The sequence below is a fragment of the Melanaphis sacchari genome, unplaced genomic scaffold, assembly GCF_002803265.2.
Source record: "Melanaphis sacchari strain LSU unplaced genomic scaffold, SCAv2.0 Contig53_pilon_pilon, whole genome shotgun sequence".
Classification (NCBI taxonomy): Eukaryota; Metazoa; Arthropoda; class Insecta; order Hemiptera; family Aphididae; genus Melanaphis; species Melanaphis sacchari.
This window is the reverse complement of record NW_020271371.1, coordinates 1587238-1600969: the sequence shown is the minus strand read 5'-3', so window position 1 is coordinate 1600969 and position 13732 is coordinate 1587238. Positions and strand designations below refer to the sequence as shown.

Below are 13732 nucleotides of genomic sequence, written 5' to 3'. Positions count from 1 at the left end.
TTCTATAAATTACTTAATCAGTGGTATATTAATGATGGTGTACCTATATAATATAAAAACTCGTTTTTTAAATTTAAATTTAATCGAACTTATAGTTCTATGACCTTCTATCATATCATTGAGTTATAAGTTTTCTATTCATTTTCTTTGGCCATACTCTTTTGAATATTCGATGCTTTTGAACTAATAACTTATGGTTTGTATTGCGTTATTAGTACAAAAATCGTACAATAGTCATTGTATGGCTTCTTAAAATGATTTGTTACGTTAAACATATATGCTTAAGCCTGAAAACAGTTTTAAGCTATAATATTCTGTCCGCGTCGTCGAATTACACGAACACTGACTATTCACTAGTGGGAAGGAGAAGAGTGGAAAATCCTTAAATCCAGAAACGTCGAGTAAAAAAAAAAAAGTGACTTGCCGTAAGCACAGTTAATTTTATCACGTCTCACGCAACAAACAACCGTTTATGACAATAAACGAAGATTTTCTTTTAAACTGACTATTCTGCTGAGCATAATTTGCACTTTAAACGTTCAAATAACTTTAGACATCTCTCCAAAGTAGGGTTTACTCTTTAAATTGCGTTCATGATAGAATTTGTAGTTAGTTCACCCAAGAAAAATGATCATCAAGTAGGGTTTTGCAAGTAAGATTGTTGCAATATATTTTTAGTAGTAAAATTTTCTGACATTTACATTATCATGAAAAAAATAAACAAATTTTCACACATTTCTCTGCTACGATATTTTTATTATTTTTTTTTTTTATTTAACTTCTTAAATCTATATTGAAAAATATTATCATAGTAAACTTGTCCCTAGAAAAACGTTTGGGAATAAAAAACAATTGAACATGTCCAGCCTGAAAAAAAGGAAATTTATCGTATAAAGTATTACATAATATTATAAGTAAATATGGTTTGTAATGTCTTTTTTTCACTCGAAAAAACGAATAAAACATACAGCGTTACCCATTAAAATGTTCAGAATGGCCATTGAGATACTTCGAAAATGCCATAGCCGTTTCGGTGTAAATATAACTCATTGGAAATCAATGCCTTAGGCAACACGTCATGTTTCGACTGTAGAAGAGCAGTTTCTACTAAGGTGGATATGCCACGTCGCATTGAAATTATTTTGTGGTCACGTAATGTAATTTTCCTAACGGTATACAAAACGAATTATGAGAAAACCTCTCAATTTTCTTATTTTTAACATTTATCATTCAACTAATCAGTAAAAAAATGTAGACAGTATTATTTATTTATAACATTTTATTGTAATTTTCAATACTCCATAGTCCACCTAAAAAGTGAATGATTATTAACATACATTAACTGGATTATTCTTTTCATTAAATTTTATATTAAGATTCTTTATTTATTTATTTACTGTCAATAAATCCTGGAATATATTTTAAATATTCTTAAATTAATTTTTTTAAAGTATTGTCTATTTTGAAAACCTGTTTTAGAAAACTTATTTTTTATATAAAGTATTTACAACTATATACTACAATACAATAAATACATGTGGTGAACGTATTACATATCACGAAATTGCATGAGTAGAGAAAAAAATGTATTGAAATTATTTATCAGCCGCAAACACGAGTAGGTACATAATAATATAAAGAAGAAACTCATTGAAGCTAAATAGTTTTTGGAGAAATTGAATTTTTCTCGGATTATTTAGTTTTAAATTACTACATAATTTTATTTTATTCATTATTCAATAGTTGCAATAAAAACATATCCATCGAATATTATTGACGCTTTAATTGCTTAAAGAACATTATAGGGATATAATAATTATAGTAGATTTTTGATAATATTTAACTAATGAAATGTTATATTTTTTTATTTTATTTTATTCTATTTTTTTTTTTTTTTTTAATTAACGGATATTTATATATTTATTTAAATATTATGTTCTAAATATTGCACTATTGCATCACATATTTTAAATTTCTATTACAATTATTAAATTAATTTACCGTTGTTTTTTATAATACGAGTTTATGAATGTTTATAGTTATAATATTCATCAACTAATCATAACTATACGCTGGTATTATACAATATATTCCAAAAAAGGAGTGATAATATATCATCGTATAAAGTACCAATATATAAATATTATAATATGTAATATATGTAAACATATATTTACGAGAAAAATTCAATAATCATAGTAGAAATTACGTTGTTTATTTTTCAAATTTTATGTATACTATGTAGTATATATCAATATCATAAACTTATACCATAATGCAGTTCCCAAACTATGGGTCGCAGGTCATCAGATAAAAAAAGTTTAGCCTAATAATATCTTATTTAATTTAATTTGGGGGAGGAGGGGGTGCACAATGCACATAGAAAGAACAAAAACAAAAGTCATCGGATAAAAAACTAGATACACCCATCATGTTATTGTGGGTCGCCAAAATGTAAATAATTTCCAAAATGGGTCGCAGGCCATAAAAAGTTTAAGAAACTCTGTAATAAATTATAATGCGTCATATTAATAAATTAAAATTCACTTGATAATATGATTATTATTCACATTAAATCTGTTTCAATATAATCTAGATTATTTTAAATAACATTAGATACTAAATAGTATGTATTACACTATATAAAATATTATATGTGGATTATATTATTATGTGTAAAAAATACGTTAAACTAAAAATAATTTTAAATAATTTACTTCCAGATACCAATTATAAGTTTATAAGTTGGTAAAGTATATGAATATTGATTATTTTTAACTGAAGTACATTTTGATTTGTTTCAAAAAAACTGTACTAAAAATATAATACAATATAACATATCAGTTATATTATGACTTACTAGTATACTTATTGCATAACAAAAGTGCAATTGAAGACAAAAATACATTTACTATCTATACATATTATGTAAATAAAATATACTATCTTTCAATAAACAACTTTTAATATGTATATATATTATATTTCAAAATATATTTGGGCTTACACAACATATCGTTTTTATACATACTAAATATTTAAATTAAGTTCCATAACATAGTATATAATAATAACAACAAGCTTTAGTGGAATAAAATCGTTTTTCTGTTTATTAAAATATGAAATATATTTTTATTAATACTCCCAGAAGGTTAAGAACAAAATAGGATAAGTTATTCTTCACAATGCTTGTTGAAGATTATTATTTTTTTCTGAACAATAAAATGTTTGATATTCGCAACCATAAATCTAAAATCTATTTTTTATACATAAAACTCTAAACGGCATTTAAATCGTATAGCGTTCTCTGGAGTACTCAGCTTCAAAAAAACAAATGCACGTAATTGTATTGTCTATAAAATATAATTAACTTCATAAAACTTTGAATGAAGAAAAGTAAGCCCAAAGATTTCATTAAAATTGAATTACGTTAGAGCATTTACGAATAAAAAAAATACAAGTATATAACCACAACAGTATTGTTGTAGAAGTTTCATTATAATATTACATCTACGATATACGAGTAAGTTATCTCGAGCTAACAAATACGGAGTAAGAAGATACGCGTATATATAATAAATAATAATATTAATCGTCATCGAGTAATTTATGTAAAGTACTTTTTTTTAGAAATGTTTTTTTTTTTTAATATATAACTCTTATAACATTACTCACATTGTACCTAGAGTATACTAATCATTTAAAACCATTAATAACAATAAATCAATAAGTTTTAAAAAAGTGAATTGTAATAAATTTGTAGCTGTATCATACTTGTATTATTCCATACAATTATGAATATTAAGAAATAATTTATTTAAAAATTTAGATTGAATTTGGTGGCATAATTGAAAGTTACTCCATCGTTTTATTTACTTTTAGTAATTGTTATCATAACTTTTAAAAACCAATATTCATCGTGTTAATTTATTTAAAGATTTTTTAAAACTGAATAGTGTTAAATTAAAAGATCATGCATAGATTTTTAATGGAATATTAATGAAATCATCGTAAAGTTTTCGAGTTATGGTTAGATAATATGATAGTATTTTAAAATATGTTAGCTTATCAATATATATTTCTAGGTTCTAAAAGTAAAATAAATAATATTTAAAAATTAAAACTAAAAGAAAACAAATTTTTTAAATTATTATAGTAATAAAAATATAGGATACAATTACAACAGTGTAATTATGAAAAGTCATGTCAAATAAATAACGTCGTTAAAGCAATGTACTTAATGTAAAGTGTAATATTGTACCTGTATTGCCTACACGATACGCCGTTCAACGTAATAATAATATGTTCTAAAAACTAAAAAATATATATTATTATTCAGATACTAGAACCCACGGTTATCAATATTTACGTACGTCGTTGTATAAGAACGATTATAGACTTAATTGTTTGTTGGGTATCGACTCTAAATTAAAAATGTTAATAGACTAAAATGTGTAATTATGAATATATTACTAAATATATTTTTAGTTAATTATAAATTAATTTAAAAGATGTTTTTTTTGATTTTTAACTTTTTTTCATTATCATTTAACTTTAACGGGATTTAAAAAGGGTTAAGTAATATTAAATTTTAATTAAAAACGGATATTAAAAAAAAAAAAAACAGATAATATTATACAAACCGTCTACAGTTTAAAACTATGTGATATATTATTATACTAATGTTTTTATGAAGTTAGAGATTAGACCGAATATTTTTTATTATTATACATAATAACATGCACGTATGATACAGTTATATAAGGTAAATTTACAAACTATTAAAACCAACATTATATAGCTTTCATTTGTAATATCATTGGTATTTTATTGTACATCTATGAATTGTATTATAATAAACTAATTGTTATTAGAAAAGTTTAATATACGAAAATATCGATACACGGAATAACTAAAAAAATAGTAACAATAACTTTATAGTTTTAAATTCTCACGTCATATAAAACTACTGAATGAAATTTTTCAATAATCATAAGCTCATACATATTAAGAAAATAAACGATAATAAAAACATTAAGGTTAGGTTAGTGTAACTATTATAGACCTTATTATAATTCAAAATCTCGTGCATACATTACAAATATATCAACACAAATTACCACATGACGACGTTGATTTTAAAAAATCGCCCGATGCGATGAAAGGTATATATATTTATTGTACGTGCGTATTTCTTCTGCTGCACCTATCCAATTGATCGAAACCAATTAAGTCCGATGTCCGCTCGCAATACCACTCACGAAAAATATTACAGCTTACTCAATATATCTGCTGAGTATACTCGCGTACTTATATATATCCAATGTTCAGTGTGTGTGTGTGTGTGTACATGCGTGCATGTGTGTGGCGTGATTAATCGAATTCTCTACTCCACAACCTATCCCCGTCATTTATATATAGTAAAACTAATCTCGTTGTATTGCGTTTTCGTTCAACCGTCGAAGTCCGGAGCTAGTGCATTTCACATGTAAACACCGTTTTATAATATTATATTATATATAACACAATGTTTTCTACGCAGATCAGCTATCCGTATTACGCCGCAATAGCCACCCACGCCCGCGCATCCCAAAACAACTGCCAATCGACCTGTACCAACGTAATACCTGTGAATAACAAATGTATATGCCAAATAATATATTATATATTCATACAATAATATACATGTCATAAAAATCATTATACAATACTAAATGAGTATATTATTATGTATTAATGATATCATCATCATCGTGGTTAGTTCATAGTTAATCACCTAAAACAAAATACGTTATTAAGTGCGTTACCATCCGAAATAATGATCGTCTATACATTTTCCCCCATTGTTTAAATGACAATTGATTAATTATTTTTGTAGCTGTAACCCTTTGAATAACCTTAACATATTTTAAATTATAAATAATACTACGAAAATAATTATTAATATATGATATAATGATTGCATTACTCTGCACTTATGATTACAATATACTATAAACGTGAACATTTTGAAAACATCGATGGGCATTATTTTCTTGAACATTTATTGCAATTCAAACAACGATATTATTGAATTTATTCAAATTTATCAAAACTTATCAAGTCATTAATTAGTAACTGATCGTGTCATGAAAGAGCTCAAATTATCTAAAGTCTAGGCTAAATAATCAGAAAATGTCCATGGCCGTGTTTGATGATCTAGGTTCTTGTCTATAGCAAAGGGAGTTTATTTTTTATGATTTATTCAATTTTTGAAATTAACGTGCTCTTGTTGATCTAGACGCAGCGGCGTTATTAAAATCTATTATCACATGAACTTTTATATTTCAGCATGTGCTATGTAAATAGTTTTTTTCAAATAATTTGAAAAGGGTTTTCGAATAGTCGATAATTACTATAACAATATTTTTTTAATAACTATAGGTCAAAAGATAAAATCTTTTGTCAATTTTACAATTTTAATTGAATATACGGTTTAAGTTTCATTAGTGCAATACTATAATGAATTAAAAAAGAAATTAATTTAATATCATTAAAAATAGTTCTATAATATAATTATAATAATATAATATATTTCAATTGTTTGTATTTGTGATTGAATTATTATTGTATTTAAATTCATAAGAATATGTAAATAATGTTCTTAATTATAGAAAAATTATATAACTTTGACTATATAATAAATTAATTTTTAATGTTATTAAATGCATGAAAAATTATTGTAGTGTAGCAATAATAATATATACTTTTATAACAAATTCAAACACAAAAATAATTATTAGTGAAAAAATAAACCCTGCAGGATTCATTTAACACATTCAAAGAAAAACTAATCTTGACAAAAATATATTTTTATTAATTCTATATATCTGCAAATATTTTTTTGATAATTTTATTCCCTACGTTAATTCAATAAGTAATAACTATAGATAAAATCTAAAAATTATCTATTTAAAGTACCTGCTACAATAATTGTATTCAGACTATTTATTTAAAATGCTACTAAGATTGCTCTTTTAACATCTATCTTACACAATAAAAATATTTAAAAGCAGATACTCATACATATTATTGTTAAGCAAATAAATACATTTTATTCCACGAACCTAAGAATCAGTATTTCAATGTAGTTAATGTAATATATTAAATAAAAATACTATTTAAGTACGTACATATCATTACTCTCATATTCATCACTTAACAACTCCAGTGCATTTATTAATTATCACAGATATCTATTTGTGTTACTCACGCATATACATACGTTTCCAAATATTAAACACAATACGAAAATAACGGATAGTTGTTTTTAATTTGATGATTTTTAAATGTTATTATTTTGATACTGAGTTTTTAATATATAATTTTTTCAGTAGGAGAAGGATTGAGCGCATACACAATAAGTAATTGAAAAAATGGTCCGATCTCCAACCTAACCTAAGAGAGTGGTTTTTGGTAGCAAATTTAATTTAGTTTATACTTCTAAGGGATTAATATTTCCATTATATATTAAAATAGACAAAACAGGTTTTCGACAAAATCAATTTTTTTTTGTGTAACTCAAAAATGAATAACGATGGATACTTGAAATTTTAATCAAATACTTAAACTAACATCATATGTAAATGATACAATCTTCAAAATATTTTTACTCTTGTCGAGCTATTTATACAAATGTCAAATTTTTATAATTTTTTTTCAACTATTGCCGATAAAAAATTTTTCACCAGATTAAAGAGTATAAAAATTGATTACAAAATTACAAAGTTCTTATAGGTGTTCAATATCATAAAATATAAATAAGTGGATTTTTTTTTACATTTTAAGTTAACATTTTCGACAATAATGATATTCAAACAAAGCATAACGATGTTAGTTATTTCATTTTAATTTAAAAACAATATTAATCTAGACTTAAAACTTTATTCACATAATGAATTTTATTACACTATGTATATTGGCATTTTCAACATATAGAATATTTTATACACATATCAATATTTATACCATGAACCTATCCACATTTTTTACGATAAAGTGACATTGACTCAAAATGTAATAACAATAATATAATTATACGGCGGTATAAATATATAATAATACATTATACTGTTATAATAATTAAATATTTTATAAAATAATAAAATGCTATGTTTTTGGTAAAACTTCAATCAACCTATCGTAATGTCAATATCAATAAACAAAACATAAAACATACTTAGTAATATAGGCTGACAGGCTATCTTTGCTCAGAATTGTTTTTTCATATAGAATGATATACATTTAATTCAAATTTAGCACATTTATTACAACGACCTAAACGACACCTATTGTACAGCAGATCGGTACCCATTTGCCCACCTTTGTTCTATTGTATCTGACGATGCTCCAAAATTAAAAATTTAATTTGTTCTTTTTTTTGTTTTTATTTTACAAGAATGTATTACCAACAATATAGGTACTATAAAAATGATTTTAAATTATAAATATTAATAAAAACGTTGAAAAAATAAAATAAAATTAGATAAATAACAATTTAAAACACAATCGAATTACTTTGTTATATTATGGATGCAATAGACATATTATGATTCACTATAGAATAATAATCAATATCTAGCTATTCCCAGTTAACTATCTAGTTTTTTATAACTTAAAAAATGCTAAATAAATTACATTGTATAATCTAAGGTAAATGACTATTGCAATTTCCAGCTACTTTTGCGCTAATAGTTGTATATTAATCATCATAATAATTTGTCCAAAATGCCCTCGCGAATTATAGAAACGAAACAGACGTGTAGTTTAGTAGCGCATGAAGTATGCGAGTATAATATTTTATTCAGAAGTGTCGTTGTGTATTTTCAATCAATAACCTGATGAAATATTAATCTTGTCAAGAGTATCCTTAGAAAACATTTTTAGATGCATGTTACTTATCAGCCTCTTGGCGTCAACCGAAAACCACCATTACCATCACCGCCACCACTGTAACTTCTACCGCCGCCAAAACCACTGACATCGCCATCACAGGTTTATCGAATCATTAATGCATAACATTCCTCATATAACAACATAATGTAAGAACGGCTGAAATTAATTACGCATTAGCTATAATAGCTACATACTCGCGGAATCAACTATTCATATAAATAATAGATAGTTGAAGGTAGGTAATTAATATTTTACAATGATTTAAAGTTTCCATTTGTACTATTCCAAACCGGCTATAAACATTTATTTAATGGATCACAATAATATTACGTGTAATTATCATGTTTTTTTTTTTTTAACGAATAACACTGTTGTAGAGGTAAAAATCATCTAACATCCCTGTAAAATCTTAATTATTTCGCTATACTCATTATTTACTCGTAAATATAAAAAGATATAATAAATATTTTATTATTTGAAAATCGATTTAAGTATAAATGTATGTGTATGGTATTTAAATGATTAAATAATAATAATAAACTTAAAAGCCAATAATCTAGATTTTAAATAGTATATATAATATATATATATATATATATATATGTATGTACCTGTATAACACAACAATTTAAAAGTTTCCACGAAAAACTCCACAAAGTAGATGGAGCTCGTCACTACAACATCGGCAAGAGATCCATAAATCTGAGACTCAAACCTCGGCTACCTCAAGACATCCTACTAAATCCCAATGAAGACACCTCAATCTCAGATACTGATCCAGACTCATAGCTAACCAAAACTATTATACATTATATAATAATATTATGATCTGTAATCTGTAAAATAGTAACATCGTAAAAATACCAAGTGTATTGAAACAATTATATAATAAATAAAAAAATATATGTATCAATAAAATGTAGGTAAAACAAATAACGAATAAAATATAGATTACATAACACATAATAATACATATATTTTAAAAAACAGCTACCTATATTGTTATAGTTAATATTTGTGTTTTTATTCTGAGATAACATAAAATATCTATATATTTGTATAATACAACAAAATAAAAAAATTAATTAATTTTTTTTTCTTAATTTAAAACAGACCAGTTCTAGTTGACCCGGACAAATCAAGATTAACCAGGATCACCCATGGCATTGGATATAATTTAGTCACATGAATGTATTTATGCATGGATACTTATTTGCGGTTAATATATAGTACAACTTACATCATATAATGATATAATAAAAATTACATATAATTACATATGTAATAAACTTCAAATTTTTATTTTTATTTCTTATTGGAAATTTTTTTTGGGTTCATATACGTTATTATTTAAAAGTAAATGGTAATGTACCTATGAACAAATAACTTGACTTTGTGAAAAAGATAGTTAAATGTATTATTATAATTTTTTTTTTCGGGCAGGCTTTTGTAATAGTAATATTAGTAATATTGCAACAATATTATCAAAGAGCATTATTGTGATATTATTAGACAACAAAAATGTACTTCTAGTAAAAAGTATTCAAAACAATTTGATCAGGTTCTTTTATCACAGGTTTGCTACCGGTTGGTTGGATAGCAACAACCGTGTTTACATGGTCAGGATCTTACAATTTTCCATTCTATAGTTCTATTTCTTTTTACTGTCAATTTCATATTTATTTCGTTAGAAACCCCACAGGTGTCCTGTCTGAATATTTTCCCGGTTCGAGTACAATTTAGAGCACGTACGTTTCTATTACGATTTGTAAGGTTATACACGTGCGTGAATTATTTTGTTCAATCTAAAATGCGTGTCTATACTCAATTTTTTTGATAAATTACAATCATATTTTTCTTAAATTGATTTCTTCTGACAACAATGTTCTCTTAGCTATTTCTACAGCTGGACATGACTTATCTGGCGAATAGTTAAACAGCAAGGTTGAAACGTGTTGAAGTTACTAAACACTATATTTTAAACTTTCGTACACCACGCAACTATATTTTTAAATCACAGATTTTTCAATTTATTCGAAACTAATTTGCCAGATAATGTGTTCATAAAGTTTTTAAATTCACATTTATCTATGATATTCGTGATTATAACTTAAAAGCTATATAAACACTATTAACAACTATTGAAATATGTTTTGTATTAAATATTTTTTACTATCTTTATATACATTATACATAATTAACTTATATTCTGACTTATTTGTAATTAAATAATTATACTACCTGTATATTTCACATCTTATAAATTATAATTAAAATAATAATTTATCACCACTATAAATATCGATACTTTACGGCACATAATCTTGAAATGTAAAACTTCAACTTCAAAAACTTCCATACTTATATAAAATATCACATACATTTTGAACAACTGGATGTGTTTGATTATTTTTTATCTCCTATGATTTCAATTTTTGTACTAGCTGACAAATACTAATATACAAAACCTTTATTTTATGATAATATAATAATGATAAAAAAATGAATATTAATATTATTAAGATATTAAAGCATTTTAGATACCATAAATTTATCATTAAAATTCTTTAAATTCAGCTACTTAGCTTACTAATATAACGCCAAAAAATAATAGTCCTTAAAAACATTAAAAAATATTTTAATATAATAATAATTATGTATTTTATATTTTTTTAAAGTAAATCATTTTTTTTTTTTTTTCATTGAAAACGTTATAATATTTTGTAATTTTAAAATATCATGTATTGATAGTTAAAAAATACATGAAAATTAATTTTAGAATTCAAAAGTATTCTAATTATTATTTTTTAGGTAAATAATTAAGAAATAACTCACGTTGTGGAATTCAGACATATGTCTTTCATTTTTCTCTTATTTCAACATATTTTGACAAATTAGAAACTTAAATTTCCTAAAAGTATACACATTTTGATTTAACGCAATAACGTACTTATTACACAACAGACCTACGTTTTAAAATTACGTTCTACTGATAATCGCACTAAACGTAACGGGATAAATTTCAACTCCAGCGAACGGTTGTTTCAAGTCGGTGAATTCGTTCGGTACTGGGGACTTGTATCGTACAGTGTACCCCGCCGCCAGCGCCGTCGCTGCTCTCGTGGTCCAATCGTTCAGATTGTGGTTACCACGGTAACGTCTTCATCGCTGTCACCACTACGGCAGTTTGTGCTGATCAACTGTATAGAGGTATATCTTACAATACCACTAACGGTATGCACGGTAACATAGTATGATTATTACAAAATAATTTATTTAAACGTAATTTTAAAAACGATTAATCTATGAGAGTGACCATACAAAAAGGTGATCCTAAATATTGTTAATCACAGTTATTTTTAAAAAGTTAGTGAATACATATAAAATTTAAAAAAATCGAGTATAAAAAAACATAAAAAGGAGAATATCATAAAAATTCAAAAAAAATGAAAATAATTAATATTAAAGGATTTGTTAATGACTTGATATTAAAAATTAAACTAATAAAAATAACTACAATATTTTATTAATTAATAAAATAAAAATAAATAAACTCTCAGTAGTAAATATAAAAATACATTTAATAAAAAAAACATATTAACTTGTATACAAAATTCATGAAATTAACACATTAAACATTATTATAATTGGTAAATGGTAACGATGGACGGTAACAATATTTTATATATAACACACTTGAGCAATTTAAATAAACATTACATTTGAATTGGCAAATTAAAAAACTATGACTTTATAATAATACAATTTTAAATGAACATTTAGATTTAACGTTTTTTCTGAGATTCCGATTGATTTTGTAGTTCAAGTAACAATTCATCTCCTAAGCTATCTAACGCATCTAAATTTTCGTTACCAATTTCATTTTTCAACTGCGATTTTAACTGTCGAATACCAGACTCTACATCTCTCCTTTGAATATTAAATCCATTTAAAGCTGTGAACAAACCAAAATGTTAATTATAAATAAATATATTTCCTCAAAAATAAAATATAAATACTTTTAAAATTTAGCGAAATATAAATAATTACTTATAAAATACTTCATTTACAAAAAATCAACGATTATTTTACCTTTATTAAACAAATCCAATTGCTGCTGACCACCAAAACTATCATCAGTAGATATATAAGATGGATACTGGGTAGTCACTTCTTGTATGAATTTATTATTTCCTCCTTCATATAATGGTTCAAGAGGCGGTAAATACGTAGGCGGATATTGTGTTGAAGAAGGATATTGTGGACATCTTGGATCCGGGGAACCAGGATAACATACCACTGACTCTTGACTAACGCAACGAGGATCGGTGGAACCAGAATAACACAACGGGGGTGTAATAGGTTTAGGAGTTGAACTGTTGCACAAACAAACAAAAGGAGTTTGAACAGGGGCGATTTGTGGACAACGTGGATCAGTTGATCCTGGGTAGCAAGTTGGTTTAGAAGGTACTGGATAATATGTTGGTGGTGGGGATGGCTTTGGACATCGTGGATCATTAGAACCAGGGTAACATGCAGGTGGTGCAGGTGTTGATGGCACTGGATATGACGTAGGTGGTGGTAATGGCTTCGGACATCTTGGATCCTTTGATCCTTGGTAACAAATTGGTTCAGGAACTGTTGGTGTTGGTAATGGGTAAGAAGTTGGAGGTGGAGATTGTTGTGGACATTTTGGATCATTTGATCCAGGGTAACATACAGGTGGAGCAGGCGTTGATGGTAATGGAGAATATGTTGGTGGCGGAGATGGTTTTGGACATCTAGGATCAGTTGAACC

The 13732-nt window shown here is 25.6% G+C and overlaps 2 protein-coding genes across 4 annotated transcripts in view; both read right to left on the bottom strand.

Annotated features, from left to right (window-relative positions):
- LOC112599608 (potassium voltage-gated channel protein Shaw-like) overlaps positions 1-12329 on the bottom strand; it is a 200218-nt gene extending 187889 nt beyond the window's left edge. For both annotated transcript variants that reach the window (XM_025346577.1, XM_025346575.1), the window contains exon 1: positions 11770-12329. The gene's annotated coding sequence lies outside the window, so the exon portion shown is untranslated. The remainder of the gene's footprint in view (positions 1-11769) is intronic.
- A 306-nt stretch (positions 12330-12635) lies between these two features.
- The window catches only part of LOC112599552 (basic proline-rich protein-like), a 27199-nt gene continuing 26102 nt past the window's right edge, over positions 12636-13732 (bottom strand). Inside the window, exons 9-10 of one of the 2 annotated variants that reach the window (XM_025346485.1) lie at positions 13027-13732; positions 12636-12889 (exon numbers count right to left, since the gene is read on the bottom strand). In XM_025346485.1, the coding sequence (XP_025202270.1) occupies positions 12720-12889; positions 13027-13732 (876 nt within the window). In that variant the 3' untranslated portion in view covers positions 12636-12719. The remainder of the gene's footprint in view (positions 12890-13026) is intronic. The other variant, XM_025346486.1, reaches the window with a different exon arrangement.